At 47.5% G+C, this 17124-nt stretch overlaps 1 protein-coding gene across 1 annotated transcript in view; it reads left to right on the forward strand.

Annotated features, from left to right (window-relative positions):
- SMIM44 (small integral membrane protein 44) overlaps positions 1 to 17124 on the forward strand; it is a 32372-nt gene that overhangs the window by 13427 nt on the left and 1821 nt on the right. Inside the window, exons 2-3 of the mRNA XM_069762485.1 lie at positions 2821 to 2954; positions 16485 to 16728. Coding sequence (XP_069618586.1) covers positions 2821 to 2954; positions 16485 to 16728 — 378 coding nt within the window. The remainder of the gene's footprint in view (positions 1 to 2820; positions 2955 to 16484; positions 16729 to 17124) is intronic.

Raw genomic sequence — 17124 nt, forward strand, 5'->3', positions numbered from 1 at the left:
CCCCATAGGTAGTAACAGTAATAAAATAAAGATTTTTTTTTTTTTCCCCACTACAGTTAGAACTAGGGTTAGGGTTAGGGGTAGGGTTAGGGGTAGGGTTAGGGGTGGGGTTAGGGGTAGGGTTAGGGTATTTTCAGCCATTTTAACCCTAAAAAAACTTCCTAGAAAACACACAGAAACTGCACTAAAAAACGCATCAAAAAACGCATTAAAAAACGCATAAAAAAACGCATCAAAAAGCACCAAAAAACGCACCTGCGTTTTCTGCCAAGAGCTGCGGTTTTTAGTGCAGAAAAAACAGCAGGGAAATCAGGAACGTGTGAACATTGCCTTAGGATCGTGCCACCATCTAGTCATCTATAAGGTACCTGGATGTAAATGTTATGTGTGATACTGACTAACTCTCATGTTTTTATTGTTAGGAGCATTAAGGTCAGTCATTCTTTGTGACTGCAGACTTCTGAATTCTCACAGTACGCTCTGCACGCTGTCAGGATTCTCTCGTGCTGGCGATTTACATACATGCGGTCACGTGCTGACTAGACATGTGTGGTCTCACTCAATGAAAATTAACTGAGCGAGGCCGGGCACGTCTAGTCGGAATGTGGTCAGAAGTATACAAATCACATGCTTGTGCTGACAACACTGTCCACCGGCCCAAGGGGGGCGCCAAAATGAATTCTTGCCCCGGCTGCCAGAAACCCTACATACACTTCTGCCCGCAGCAATCAAATAATTGCTTGACCAGCCTCACTGGTAAAAGTTGTCTTCACGAGTCAACCCCATGAGTCAGACTCTCAATATAAGAGAGGACACCACATACATCAGAAATGAGAGTGGCATTAAATTAAAACATAAGGAATGATAGCAATAAAGTAATTATTACTAGTAATATCTAGGGAGGCATTTTAAATCGATCAAGTCTCACCCAGCGGAAGTTTGGCCATTATTAGTGCTTGGATTTACCGACGCCTCGCGTGCTTCTCTGTCATCCGACTCGGAGTCAGCCATTTTGATTGTCACTAAGAAGAGGTAATAAATTAATATTACAACTCTGCGGATGCAGCCGTATGGTAATCAATCTCCATAGACTTCAATGGGGCATTTTCCATTCACAGAAACACAGCACACACATCCCTCTGATGGGTAAAGAGGGTGTTAACAGGAAGAACGGCTCCTGCATCCAAATCCTTCATCTCTGCTACAGACTTTGGATTGAGATCCAAAAACTTGAATTTACAACTCTGTTGGTATCAGTTGAAAGCTGAAGGGTCCTGGTACCTAAAGCTAAGCTCACAATGGAGGGGGACATTATTACCGTAAGGGGCCAGGAGGGAGACATTATAACTGGAAATGGCCCAGAATGTGGGACATTATACCAGGAAGGGGGCCAGGATGTGGGACATTATACCAGGAAGGGGCCAGGATGTGGGACATAATACCAGGAAGGGGCCAGGATGTGGGACATTATACCAGGAAGGGGCCAGGATGTGGGACATTATACCAGGAAGGGGTCAGCACATGGGACATTATACCAGGAAGGGGCCAGAATGTGGGACATTATACCAGGAAGGCGCCAGGATGTGGGACATAATACCAGGAAGGGGCCAGGATGTGGGACATTATACCAGGAAGGGGCCAGGATGTGGGACATAATACCAGGAAGGGGCCAGGACGTGGGACATTATACCAGGAAGGGGCCAGGACGTGGGACATTATACCAGGAAGGGGCCAGAACGTGGGACATTATACCATGAAGGGGCCAGAATGTGGGACATTATACCATGAAGGGGCCAGGACGTGGGACATTATACCAGGAAGGGGCCAGGACGTGGGACATTATACCAGGAAGGGGCCAGAACGTGGGACATTATACCATGAAGGGGCCAGAATGTGGGACATTATACCATGAAGGGGCCAGGACGTGGGACATTATACCAGGAAGGGGCCAGGACGTGGGACATTATACCAGGAAGGAGCCAGGACGTGGGACATTATACCAGGAAGGGGCAAGGATGTGGGACATAATACCAGGAAGGGGCCAGGACGTGGGACATAATACCAGGAAGGGGCCAGGACGTGGGACATTATACCAGGAAGGTGCCAGGACGTGGGACATTATACCAGGAAGGGTCCAGGACGTGGGACATTATACCAGGAAGGGGCCAGGACGTGGGACATTATACCAGGAAGGGGCCAGGATGTGGGACATACCAGGAAGGGGCCAGGATGTGGGACATTATACCAGGAAAGGGCCAGAATGTGGGACATTATACTAGAAAGGGGCCAGGATGTGGGACATTATACCGGGAAGGGGCCAGGATGTGGGACATTATACCGGGAAGGGGCCAGGATGTGGGACATTATACAGGGAAGGGGCCAGGATGTGGGACATTATACTAGAAAGGAGCCAGGATGGGAGACATGATTCCAGGAATTTCACCACACTTTTATTTTTCTGGATATTATATGGTAAAATTAACAGTGATATTGGAAAATACAACTTGGCCCTGATATGGCGATGTAGACGGAAAAATATAAGTAAACCTGCTCGGGCTGGTAATATATGTGGGACAGCGTCTCTGAGGCGCCAAGATCAATATAATGGTGAACGTGCACTTTACAAGTTTAGTGCAATGAAATAGCCTGAAACCTACAGAAACATATGAGCTCTGACTATATATCAGGCTTCATAGGGTAATAAGCTCATCTAAATGTCACACAGAGCAGTTACATGAGAAGGACCACGATCAGGAGCGATCAAATATGGCGGCCACTTGTCTTTTTATGTACGCGGTCGTTTTTGAATTCTCCTCACAGCGACAGAAGGCGGGAAATCAGAAGGGGCGGAGCTTCCGATGTTTTCAAAATGGCTGACGAGACTGCGGAGTGCGAGGTCTGAAGAGCCGCAGGAGAAGAGTAACCTGAGGAGGCGTGGTTTGAGACTACTGCGGGTAATGAGGGGCGTGGTTTGATTACCGCAGTTACTACGGAGGGGCGTGGTTTCAGAGTCCTGTGAAGGGACGTTGAATCAGATTACTCCGGTTAATAAGGAGGGGCGTGGTTTCAGAGTACGTAGGTTAATACAGAGGGGCGTGGTTTCAGAGTACAGCGTGTATTGTGGAGGGGCGTGGTTTGATCTCTGCTGCTTTAGGCGGGAAATGAAAGCTGGAAGTGTCTAGTTGAGGGAATGTCTTGTTTTGAGGCAAACTTTCCACCATTGTAGTTCAGAAAATGATAAGCTTAGGGGGTGTTATGTAAACGGAGAAGTAGGGAACCGACTGTACACTGATAATGATTAATAATAGGAAAATTAAAATTGTGGGGAAAAAAATTGTGATTAATGTTCAATTCAGAACCAACCCTATAATACTAAAACAATAGTTGTGTATTTCATATATCTGTCTACAGACGGAAGGAAATAAACCATATAAAATAAAGCTAACGTAATATTGTCTATTCCTTCCCTGTGTATAGAACTATACAAAATATTAAAATAAAAATATTTAGAAATATATACGTGTATCCACATGTATCTATATATTTATACTAGCTAATGAACCCGTTCTACGCCCGGGTGGCGAGCATTTATATTGGTATATGGTCTCCATCCTGTCATGTGCTGCTCCATCCTGCGTCCCCATCCTGTCATGTGCTGCTCCATCCTGCGCCCCCATTCTGTCATGTGCTGCTCCATCCTGCGCCCCCATCCTGTCATGTGCTGCTCCATCCTGCGTCCCCATCCTGTCATGTGCTGCTCTCATCCTGCGCCCCCATCCTGTCATGTGCTGCTCCATCCTGCGTCCCCATCCTGTCATGTGCTGCTCTCATCCTGCGCCCCCATTCTGTCATGTGCTGCTCCATCCTGCGCCCCCATCCTGTCATGAGCTGCTCTCATCCTGCGCCCCCATTCTGTCATGTGCTGCACCCATCCTGCGTCCCCATCCTGTCATGTGCTGCTCCATCCTGCGCCTCCATTCTGACATGTGCTGCACCCATCCTGCGTCCCCATTCTGACATGTGCTGCACCCATCCTGCGCCTCCATTCTAACATGTGCTGCACCCATCCTGCGTCCCCATTCTGACATGTGCTGCACCCATCCTGCGCCTCCATTCTAACATGTGCTGCACCCATCCTGCGCCTCCATTCTGACATGTGCTGCACCCATCCTGTGCCCCCGTTCTGACATGTGCTGCACCCATCCTGCGCCTCCATTCTAACATGTGCTGCACCCATCCTGCGCCTCCATTCTGACATGTGCTGCACCCATCCTGCGTCCCCATTCTGACATGTGCTGCACCCATCCTGCGCCTCCATTCTAACATGTGCTGCACCCATCCTGCGCCTCCATTCTGACATGTGCTGCACCCATCCTGCGCCTCCATTCTGACATGTGCTGCACCCATCCTGCGCCTCCATTCTGACATGTGCTGCACCCATCCTGCGCCTCCATCCTGTCATTTGCTGCTCCCATCCTGCGCCCCCATCCTGTCATGTGCTGCTCCCATCCTGCACCCCCGTTCTGTCATGTGCTGCCCTATTCTGTCATGTGCTGCTCCCATCCTGCGCCCCCGTTCTTTCATGTGCTGCTCCCATCCTGCACCACCGTTCTGTAATTTGCTGCTCCCATCCATATGCCCCATCCGCTGCTCCATAAAGGTTTATGCCCCCATAAGATCCTCCATAGTATATGCCCCATACACTGCTCCATAAAGGTTTATGCCCCCCATAAGATGCTCCATAGTATATGCCCCGTACACTGCTCCATAAAGGTTTATGGCCCCCATAAGATGCTCCATATTATATGCCCCGTACACTGCTCCATAAAGGTTTATGGCCCCCATAAGATGCTCCATAGTACAGGTCCTTCTCAAAAAATTAGCATATAGTGTTAAATTTCATTATTTACCATAATGTAATGATTACAATTAAACTTTCATATATTATAGATTCATTATCCACCAACTGAAATTTGTCAGGTCTTTTATTGTTTTAATACTGATGATTTTGGCATACAACTCCTGATAACCCAAAAAACCTGTCTCAATAAATTAGCATATCAAGAAAAGGTTCTCTAAACGACCTATTACCCTAATCTTCTGAATCAACTAATTAACTCTAAACACATGCAAAAGATACCTGAGGCTTTTATAAACTCCCTGCCTGGGTCATTACTCAAAACCCCCATCATGGGTAAGACTAGCGACCTGACAGATGTCAAGAAGGCCATCATTGACACCCTCAAGCAAGAGGGTAAGACCCAGAAAGAAATTTCTCAACAAATAGGCTGTTCCCAGAGTGCTGTATCAAGGCACCTCAATGGTAAGTCTGTTGGAAGGAAACAATGTGGCAGAAAACGCTGTACAACGAGAAGAGGAGACCGGACCCTGAGGAAGATTGTGGAGAAGGACCGATTCCAGACCTTGGGGAACCTGAGGAAGCAGTGGACTGAGTCTGGTGTGGAAACATCCAGAGCCACCGTGCACAGGCGTGTGCAGGAAATGGGCTACAGGTGCCGCATTCCCCAGGTAAAGCCACTTTTGAACCATAAACAGCGGCAGAGGCGCCTGACCTGGGCTACAGAGAAGCAGCACTGGACTGTTGCTAAGTGGTCCCAAGTACTTTTTTCTGATGAAAGCAAATTTTGCATGTCATTCGGAAATCAAGGTGCCAGAGTCTGGAGGAAGACTGGGGAGAAGGAAATGCCAAAATGCCTGAAGTCCAGTGTCAAGTACCCACAGTCAGTGATGGTGTGGGGTGCCATGTCAGCTGCTGGTGTTGGTCCACTGTGTTTCATCAAGGGCAGGGTCAATGCAGCTAGCTATCAGGAGATTTTGGAGCACTTCATGCTTCCATCGGCTGAAATGCTTTATGGAGATGAAGATTTCATTTTTCAGCACGACCTGGCACCTGCTCACAGTGCCAAAACCACTGGTAAATGGTTTACTGACCATGGTATTACTGTGCTCAATTGGCCTGCCAACTCTCCTGACCTGAACCCCATAGAGAATCTGTGGGATATTGTGAAGAGAAAGTTGAGAGACGCAAAACCCAACACTCTGGATGAGCTTAAGGCCGCTATTGAAGCATCCTGGGCCTCCATAACATCTCAGCAGTGTCACAGGCTGATTGCCTCCATGCCACGCCGCATTGAAGCAGTCATTTCTGCCAAAGGATTCCCGACCAAGTATTGAGTGCATAACTGAACATTATTATTTGATGGTTTTTTTGTTTGTTATTAAAAAACACTTTTATTTGATTGGATGGGTGAAATATGCTAATTTATTGAGACAGGTTTTTTGGGTTATCAGGAGTTGTATGCCAAAATCATCAGTATTAAAACAATAAAAGACCTGACAAATTTCAGTTGGTGGATAATGAATCTATAATATATGAAAGTTTAATTGTAATCATTACATTATGGTAAATAATGAAATTTAACACTATATGCTAATTTTTTGAGAAGGACCTGTATATGGCCCGTATGCTGCTCCATAAAGGTTTATGGCCCCCATAAGATGCTCCATAGTATATGCCCCGTATGCTGCTGTGATATATATAAAAAAAAAAAAATACCATACTCACCTATCGTCGCTGGGCGCCGAGTGCTGGGGGGCCTGAGCATGCGGGGACACCGGCGCGCTGTGGGGGTCAGGTGCCGGAGTCGCGGCTAGCTCAGGCCCCCGACACTTGCTATATTCACCTGGCCCTGATCCAGCGCTGCGTGCCGCTTCTTCCGGGTCCTCTGGCTGTGACTGTTCAGTCAGAGGGTGGCGCGCATTAAGCGCGTCATCGCGCCCTCTGAACTGTGAACGTTACAGGCAGAGGACCCGGAAGATGGAGCGGCGCGCAGCGCTGGAACGGGACAGGTGAATATAGCTCATACTCACCCTCCTGGCACGTCCCTGCCTCTCCGTTGGAGATTGCGGTGTGCGTTCAGTGCTTACACATACCGCGATCTCCTGGGAGCGTCACTCTGTGGGGTCCAGACTGCGCCGGCGCTCGTGCAGTCTATAAAGGCTTCGGACAGAGTGACGCTCCCAGCCTTATATTATAGATGTATATATGTAGCGATCTATCTATTATCTATGTATTATCTATATAAATAAAATAGATTTATTATTTACTAATATTACTTTATGTAGTTTATCTCCTTGCCCGTGTAGATAACTATGTAAAATAATAAAAAAATGTATATATTTTAAAATGTAAACATTTTGTATGTTTTATTTACTTCCCTGTGTATATAGATACTAGCTATTGAACCCGTTCTACGCCCGGGTGGCGAGCATTTATATTGGTATATGGTCTCCATCCTGGTATGTGCTGCTCCATCCTGCGCCCCCATCCTGTCATGTGCTGCTCCCATCCTGCGCCCCCGTTCTGTCATGTGCTGCTCCCATCCTGCGCCCCCGTTCTGTCATGTGCTGCTCCCATCCTGCGCCTCCATTCTGTCATTTGCTGCTCCCATCCTGTCATTTGCTGCTCCCATCCTGCGCCCGTTCTGTCATTTGCTGCTCCCATCCTGCGTCTCCGTTCTGTCATGTGCTGCTGCCATCCTGCGCCCGTTCTGTCATGTGCTGCTGCCATCCTGCGCCCGTTCTGTCATGTGCTGCTGCCATCCTGCGCCCGTTCTGTCATGTGCTGCTGCCATCCTGCGCCCGTTCTGTCATGTGCTGCGGCCATCCTGCGCCCGTTCTGTCATGTGCTGCTGCCATCCTGCCCCCGTTCTGTCATGTGCTGCGGCCATCCTGCGCCCGTTCTGTCTTGTGCTGCGGCCATCCTGCCCCCGTTCTGTCATGTGCTGCGGCCATCCTGCGCCCGTTCTGTCATGTGCTGCGGCCATCCTGCGCCCGTTCTGTCTTGTGCTGCGGCCATCCTGCGCCCGTTCTGTCATGTGCTGCGGCCATCCTGCGCCCGTTCTGTCATGTGCTGCTGCCATCCTGCCCCCGTTCTGTCATGTGCTGCTGCCATCCTGCGCCCGTTCTGTCTTGTGCTGCGGCCATCCTGCGCCCGTTCTGTCATGTGCTGCGGCCATCCTGCGGCCGTTCTGTCATGTGCTGCGGCCATCCTGCGCCCGTTCTGTCATGTGCTGCTGCCATCCTGCGCCCGTTCTGTCATGTGCTGCGGCCATCCTGCGCCCGTTCTGTCATGTGCTGCGGCCATCCTGCGCCCGTTCTGTCATGTGCTGCTGCAATCCTGCGCCCGTTCTGTCATGTGCTGCTCCCATCCTGCGCCACCATTGTATTATATGCCCCCCGCTCCAGTGTGTATGCCCCCGAATGCTGCTGCCATATAAAAAAAAAAAAATACCATACTCACCTATCGTCCGGCTCCACTGCAGGTATGTCTTCAAGAAAATGGCGCCGGAAAGCGGGGACTGCGCAGGCGCCGATTCCGGCAGCAGGAATCGGCGCCTGCGCAGTCCGCGCTTTCCGGCGCCATTTTCTTGAAGACACACCTGCAGTGGAGCCGGAGTGTGTCTTCAAGAAAATGGCGCCGGAAAGCGCGGACTGCGCAGGCGCCGATTCCAGCAGCAGGAATCGGCGCCTGCGCAGTCCACGCCCTCCGGAGCCGGGAGCAGAGGAGCCGGGAGACGGAGCCGCAAGCAGCGCTGGAACCGGGAAAGGTGAGTATACTTACCCTCCCTCCTGGCGGTCCCTGACTCTCCGGTGGAGATCGCGGTATGCGTTCAGTGCTTACGCATACCGCGATCTCCCGGGAGCGTCGCTCTGTGAGGCCCAGACTGCGCCGGCGCTTGCGCTTGCGCAGTCTATAGAGGCTTCGGACAGAGTGACGCTCCCAGCGTTATATTATAGATGTGTGCACACATATAGGCACAGATATGTGTGCACACATATAGGCACACATCTATAATATAACGCTGGGAGCGTCACTCTGTCCGAAGCCTTTATAGACTGCGCAGGCGCAAGCGCCGGCGCAGTCTGGCCCCCACAAAGTGACGCTCCCAGGAGATCGCGGTATGCGTAAACACTGAACGCACACCGCGATCTCCACCGGAGAGTCAGGGACCGCCAGGAGGGTAAGTATATTCACCTGTCCCCCGTTCCAGGGCTGCGTGCGGCTCCGTCTCCTGGGTCCTCTGCTGTGACGTTCACAGTTCAGAGGGCGCGATGACGCGCTTAATGTGCGCCGGCGCCACCCTCTGACTGAACAGTCACAGCCAGAGGAGCCGGAAGATGGCGGCACGCAGCGGTGGAACGGGACAGACAGGTGAGTATAGCAAGTGCTGGGGGCCTGAGCTAGCAGTGATACCGGCACCTGACCCCCACAGCGCGCTGGTGTCCCTGCCTGCTCAGGCCCCCAGCACTCAGCGCCCAGCGACCATAGGTGAGTATGGTATTTTTTTTTTTTATATATGGCAGCAGCATATGGGGCATACACTATGGAGCATCTTATGGGGGCATATAATACAATGGAGCATCTTATGGGGGGCATATAATACAATGGAGCATCTTATGGGGGCCATAAACCTTTATGGAGTAGTGTACGGGGGCATACACACTGGAGCGTCTTATGGGGGCCATAAACCTTTATGGAGCAGTGTACGGGGGCATACACACTGGAGCGTCTTATGGGGGCCATAAACCTTTATGGAGCAGTGTACGGGGGCATACACACTGGAGCGTCTTTTGGGGGCCATAAACCTTTATGGAGCAGTGTACGGAGGCATACACTATGGAGCATCTTATGGGGGCCATCAACCTTTATGGAGCAGTGTATGGGGGGCATACACTATGGAGCATCTTATGGGGGCCATAAACCTTTATGGAGCAGTGTACAAGGGGCATACACTATGGAGCATCTTATGGGGGCCATAAACCATAATGGAGCAGTGTACGGGGCATATACTATGGAGCATCTTATGGGAGCCATCAACCATAATGGAACAGCTTATGGGGCATATGGATGGGAGAAGCAAATTAAAGAATGGTGGCGCAGGATGGGAGCAGCACATGACAGAACGGGGGCGCAGGATGGGAGCAGCACATGACAGAACGGGCGCAGGATGGGAGCAGCACATGACAGAACAGGGGCACAGGATGGGAGCAGCACATGACAGAACGGGGGCACATGATGGGAGCAGCACATGACAGGATGGGGGCGCAGGATGGGTGCAGAACATGTCAGAATGGAGGCGCAGGATGGGTGCAGCACATGTCAGAATGGGGGCGCAGGATGGGAGCAGCACATGTCACAATGGGGGCGCAGGATGGGAGCAGCACATGACAGAATGGGGGCGCACGATGGGTGCAACACATGACAGAATGGGGGCGCAAGATGGGTGCAACACATGGCAGGATGGGGGCGCAGGATGGGTGCAGCACATGACAGGATGGGGACGCAGGATGGAGCAGCACATGTCAGAATGGGGGTGCAGGATTGGAGCAGCACATGTCAGAATGGGGGTGCAGGATTGGAGCAGCACATGTCAGAATGGGGGCGCAGGATGGGTGCAGCACATGACAGGATGGGGACGCAGGATGGAGCAGCTCATGACAGGATGGGGACGCAGGATGGAGCAGCACATACCAGAATGGAGACCATATACCAATATAGATGCTCGCCACCCGGGCGTAGAACGGGTTCAATAGCTAGTATCTATGTACACAGGGAAGTAAATAAAACATACAAAATGTTTACATTTTAAAATATACACACACACACACACACACACACACACACACACACACACACACACACACACACACACACACACACACACACACACACACACACACACGATAATATCAATACAATTAAAGTAGTGAGAATAATAGTAAGATATATATGTATAGCTATATTAATAACACAATTTAAAATAAATAACAGTAATAATATTATATATATATATACTGCTCAAAAAAAAAAAAAAAAGGGAACAACCAAAATCCCACATCCTAGATATCACTGAATGAAATATTCCTGTTGTAAATCTTTATTCATTACATAGTGGAATGCGTTGAGAACAGTAAAACCTAAAAATGATCAAGGTAAATCACAACTAATATCCCATGGAGGTCTGGAGTTGGAGTGATGCTCAAAATGAAAGTGGAAAATCAAATTACAGGCTGATCCAACTTCAGTAGAAATGCCTCAAGACAAGTAAATAATGCCCAGTAGTGTGTGTGACCTCCACGTGCCTGTATGAACTCCCTAGAATGCCTGGGCATGCTCCTGATGAGGTGGCGGATGGTCTCCTGAGGGATCTCCTCCCAGACCTGGACTAAAGCATCCGCCAACTCCTGGACAGTCTGTGGTGCAACGTGACGTTGGTGGATGGAGGGAGACATGATGTCCCAGATGTGTTCAATCGGATTCAGGTCTGGGGAACGGGCGGGCCAGTCCATAGCTTTAATGCCTTCATATTGCAGGAACTGCTGACACACTCCATCCCCAAGAGGTCTGGCATTGTCCTGCATTAGCGGGAACCCAGGGCCAAACGCACCACCATATGGTCTCACAAGGGGTCTGAGGATCTCATATTGGTACCTAATGGCAGTCAGGCTACCTCTGGCGAGCACATGGAGGGCTGTACGGCCCTCCAAAGAAATGACACCCCACACCATTACTGACCCACTGCCAAAGCGGTCATGCTGAAGGTTGCTGCAGGCAGCAGATCGCTCTCCACGGCATCTCCAGACTCTGTCACGTCTGTCACATGTACTCAGTGTGAACCTGCTTTCACCTGTGAAGAGCACAGGGTGCCAGTGGCGAATTTGCCAATCCTGGTATTTTGCGGCAAATGCCAAGTGTCCTGCACGGTGTTCGGCTGTGAGCACAACCCCCATCTGTGGACGTTGGGCACTCAGACCATCCTCATGGAGTCAGTTTCTAACCGTTTGTGCAGACACATGCACATTTGTGGCCTGCTGGAGGTCATTTTGCAGGGCTCTGGCAGTGCTCCTTCTGTTCCTCCTTGCACAAGGTCCTGCTGCTGGGTTGTTGCCCTCCTATGGAACCCTCCACGTCTCCTGGTGTACTGGTCTGTCTCCTGGTAGCGCCTCCAGCCTCTGGACACTACGCTGACAGCAAACCTTCTTGCCACAGCTCGCATTGATGTGCCATCCTGGATGATCTGCACTACCTGAGCCACTTGTGTGGGTTGTAGAGTCCGTTTCATGCTACCACAAGTGTGAAAGCACAACCAACATTCAAAACTGACCAAAACATCAGCCAGAAAGCATTGGTACTGAGATGTGGTCTGTGGTCCCCACCTGCAGAACCGCTCCTTTATTGAGGGTGTCTTGATAATTGCCAATAATTTCCATCTGTTGTCTATTCCATTTGCACAACAGCATGTGAAATTGATTGTCAATCAGTGTTGCTTCCTAAGTGGACAGTTTGATTACACAGGAGTTTGATTTACTTGGAGTTATATTCTGTTGTTTAAGTGTTCACTTTATTGTTTGAGCAGTATATATATATATACATATATATATATATATATATATATATATATATATATATATATATATATATATATATTACCATGGCTGCAGTGGAGACGACAAAGCCACATCTTATTGTTAAATCAGATTGAAATATTGTCAGTCAAAATGCAGTACTGCTCTGGAAATATATTGGGGAGCCATCTTGACAACCAGTTACCCACATTTCCCCAGTGGCGGCCACAAGAGGAGTATTGGCGGCCGTTCCCAATTAAACAGCCGCCATTGTGACTATACAAAGCTGGTGACATACGCTGATGCACAGCCATATTACGCCCGCTATTAGTTTCAGTGTTAAAAAAAAAACTTATATCGCCCAGTATATTATCTTTTTGTACTGGCAAAACCACATCCCATCCTCTCATTGTTTCTCAACAGGGTGCATAAATTTAATAAACATCGCAATGCAGCAGTCAACGAGCTGCATTTTAAGCCCTAAACTAGTGAAAAAATGATAAGCCAACGTGTGCACTGAAGCCTTAGGTGGCAACGATGCAACATTTCCTGGAATTGCACTAATTTTTTATTCAGTGCAAAAATTTTGGGCCTAAACCCCGTTATTGCTCCTTTACTTATTGGATTTTATTTTACTGCTGATATTTTTCATTTTCTTCTTTCCCAGGTTCTTCAGATTCAGACTCAGAGTCTAGGAGAATACTATTAGCGGTCTGGGCTTTGAATGAACAAGTTAGGAAAATGAATTATAAGAATATTGCGTGGCATAGCCATTGGGGGTGGCCATCTTGGCCCACTCACCGATAAGTGCTCACCTGTCCTGGATCCATGGGAGAGCGCCACTCTCAGCTATGCTGTCGAAACCGTGAACTCCTTTCCACTCTCAGTTAGGTCACAGGCTGCTTTATGTCTGTGACCTACATCATCTTGACGTTTTTTGGCGGCCGCACTATCCCTTCCATTCCCCCCCCCAAAAAGGCAATAAAAACATCATATGCACTCCAAAAAGGTATCAATAAAAAAATCAGGCTAATACCACACGAAACAAGCCCGCAAACGGCTCCATCAACAGTAAAATAAAAAGTCATACGCCTCAGAAAATGGCAACACAATATGTATTTTAATGAATTTTCGATTTTTTTTTTAAACTAATATATATGTTTGTGTGTATAAAACCTACACAACTTTCATATCTCCATAATCATATTGATCTGAACAATCACATTATCAGGGCATTATAAGGGCCCAAAAACAAAAACTCCCAAAACAATGGTTTAATTTTTTTTTTTTTAACTATTTCAAGCGCACTTGGAATTGTTTTTACATTTTTTAGTACATTATATGGTGAAGTAAATGGCGTCATTCAAAATGACAACTTGCGTTGTAAAAAAAAAAAAAAAAGCCCTCATACTTGTATGTCAACGGAAAAAAAAATACAAAACTTGCAGCTCTTAGAAGGAGGGGAGGAAAGGACAATAAAAATTGCAAAAATGGAAAAAAAAACAAAAACTGCCTGGCCTTTAAGGGGTTAACTTCTGGGAGTATAATGGGAACATATTGCGATGTGACGTAGGGATTAGGCGGCGGTAGCAGTTGGCATCATCTCTCCCGGAGGCTGTTGCCCTGTTATCCTGAGTTATGTCAGCAGCCGAGCTGTGCCGGCGGCACACGGTAATGAGAAAGCAGTCATTATCTGCTTCATGAGCTGAAGGGTGCGAGAAATACACGGGCTTAACAGAGGGAACCTGCAGCTGCTGAACAGTGAGTACTATCCTGTTCCATACTTGGAAAGTGGGAATCTAAAGTGGGTGTAGATGTGGGAGCGTCAGAGGTAGCAATTGCACCTAGGCCCGGTTTTCTGAGGGTTCATATGGCAGGTGGGAGCCCAAGAGCTTTGAGTTATACATCTCATAGGATGTAGGTCCTCTCGAAAGCTTGGAATCGTGTGCACTCTTGAGTTATCACGAAACCCTTTGGGTTCTTCTGACGCCATGTAGAACCATACTGGGTAGTCCCTGCCAATGTCAGGTGTCCTGACAGGGTGCGGCTGGTCCGATCGCTAAAATATTACTACATGTAGTCTCTGAAACTTGTACAATTAATTATCAAATGTTTCTTGAAAGAGGAAAGGTTGGATGGAAGGACGGATAGACAAGATAGATATCGGATAGATGAATGGAAGATAAATCAATAATTAGATCAATAGGTGATGTTAGATTTGAGATGATGGATGGATAAACAGATATTAGATGATGGATACTTGGATTTAGGCTTCATTTACATGTCCGTGTGACACGTCCCGACGCTGGGACCCATAGAGTACAATGGAGGTATTCACAGATCCAAGAGCAAGATCCGTGAGACTCAGAGTATGGTCACGTTCAGTATTCAGTCAGTATCTTACCTCAGTATTTGTAAGCCAAAACCAGTAGAGGAACAATCAGAGGGAAAGTCTAATAGAAACACGTCACCACTTCTGTATTTATCACCCACTCCCGGTTTTGGCTTACAAATACTGAGGTAAAATACTGACCAAATACCGAGCGTGTGAACGTGGCCTATGTCCTATTCAGATTCGATTTTGAGGATGACACTCGGCTATTAACCCAGCAAACCTTTCATTTTTTCCTTTTATATTATTTTGTTTCTTGCCATCTTTCTAGAGCCACAACTTTTTTATTTTTCATCGACCTAGACATGTGAGGGCTCTTTTTTTATTTCTGCAGGACGAGTTATAGTTTTGAATGGCATCATTCATTTTACCATGTAATGTACTGAAACATAGTAAAAGAATTCCAAATGTGATGAAATGGGGAGAAAAATGCAATTCCAATGTTTGTTTTTTTTTTTTGGGGGGGGGGGGGGGTATTTTTACTGCATTCATTGTGCGGTAAAAATGATCTGGAAACATGATTGTTCACGTCAGTCAGATTATGGCAATACCAAATATGCATCGTTTGTTTTATATTTAAGCGGTGAAAAAATAATAATATATATTGAAAAAAAAATTTTTTTTCTCTAATGTCCCTATTTTCACAGGCCAGTAAAACTGTGTTGATGGGGCCATGAGGGCTTGTTTTTTTTTGTATGGTGAGCCGACATATTTATTGATACTGATTTTATGTAAATACAATGCTTTTATTGCTTTTCGTTACATTTTTTTTAGGGACGTGAAGTGACTAAAAAAAAAAACTACTAAATATGTTTAATTTTTGTTTTATTATTTTTGACGTTGGAAAATGAGGTGGATATGAACTTTTATTTTTTTTAAGTTTTTAAAATTTTTTTTTTTTTTTTTACATTATTTATTAGGTCCCTTAGGAGGTTTCAACATTGATTGCTTATACTATATCCTGCAATAAATATCGCAGTGTATAGTGAAAATTTCCGTCAGACCAAACTGACTGTGGCTGGAAGTCTTCAGCATCCTGTCACGTTGGGTCAATGGGAGCCGGTACGCTTGGGCACAGGCACACGTTCCATTTAGATGCCACTGTCAGAGATTGACAGGTTAACAGTCGCGGCCAGAACTCTTCTCCAGCCACGCTTGTCACGAGACAGATGCTGGCTATATAATATAGCCGGTATCTGCCGCTTGGGAAGAAAGTACTGCTCCTGAGCCCCCTCCACATGTGGGGACCTGGTCTGAATATGCCCTTTTGCAGAAAGGGGTTGAAGTCAATGGGGATCGGTGTAAATCAGAAGGAACGCAGACTTTGGGCTTCAGCGTTCCATCCCGAAGAGTCAATGGATGAAAAAAACATTCATACCACCTATCTGCTTTGGTGGGAAAAAAAATGGATGCCAGTGGGATGACACCTGAGGGGAAGAAAAATTAAAAATCAGTCAGTTTCTCTCAGATGGTAACACTGTGTTTATGCGTGTATGCCGCCTGAAAAATAGTAGGACTTTTGGATAAACCCCCCCACACTAGGACATCTTTATATTGGGAACGCTCTGTGGAACATGTGTAATCGGGAGGATGGTCAATGTACGATTATATACAGGATTTGGTGGGGAAAGACCTGCAAAGACTAATTATGTCTTATGTACAGGATATGGAGGTCGTCCCCGATTCAACCCTGAACTTCACCGCCAGCCGGGCGCAGGCACAGTCTTCATACCAATACTCCGTCTCCAGTGACAGCCCCTCGTACGCCGACTACAAGCCTCTGGAAATGGAGCTCATCCCTCTTCCACGAGCGGTCGTCTATCTTCTCATGGCAGCTGTGGTGGTGGTAGCTGCCGTGTACGCCATCGTGGGACATCTCATCAAAGACTTGGCACACGACATCGCAGGTGCGGCCGGTCGTCTACCGTTTTGGGTTTCTTTAGTAATCGCTTATACTTATTCATCATCTTCTTACATCCCATAAAACTGCCATATAATGATCTACCAGCTGTAGAAAGAGCGACAAAGACTGTCCGCAGTTCTGGTAGAAGATAAAACCTAATAGTCTCCATTACCGGTCAGTAGGATTGCTTGGGATTTGCTGGGATCCGTTGTCACACAGATCAGGTAAAGCGGCCATGGGTTCATTAACACGGCATGGTCATGTGGCCAACATCCCATTAGGGGGACTCGGGTTATCATTTTCTACTATGTGGACTAGACAAAGTGAAACGCAATTTAAAAAAAGAATATATATATACTAGATTGTGGCCCGATTCTAACGCATCGGGTATTCTAGAATA

The sequence above is a fragment of the Ranitomeya imitator genome, chromosome 4 (assembly GCF_032444005.1).
Source record: "Ranitomeya imitator isolate aRanImi1 chromosome 4, aRanImi1.pri, whole genome shotgun sequence".
Lineage (NCBI taxonomy): Eukaryota > Metazoa > Chordata > Amphibia > Anura > Dendrobatidae > Ranitomeya > Ranitomeya imitator.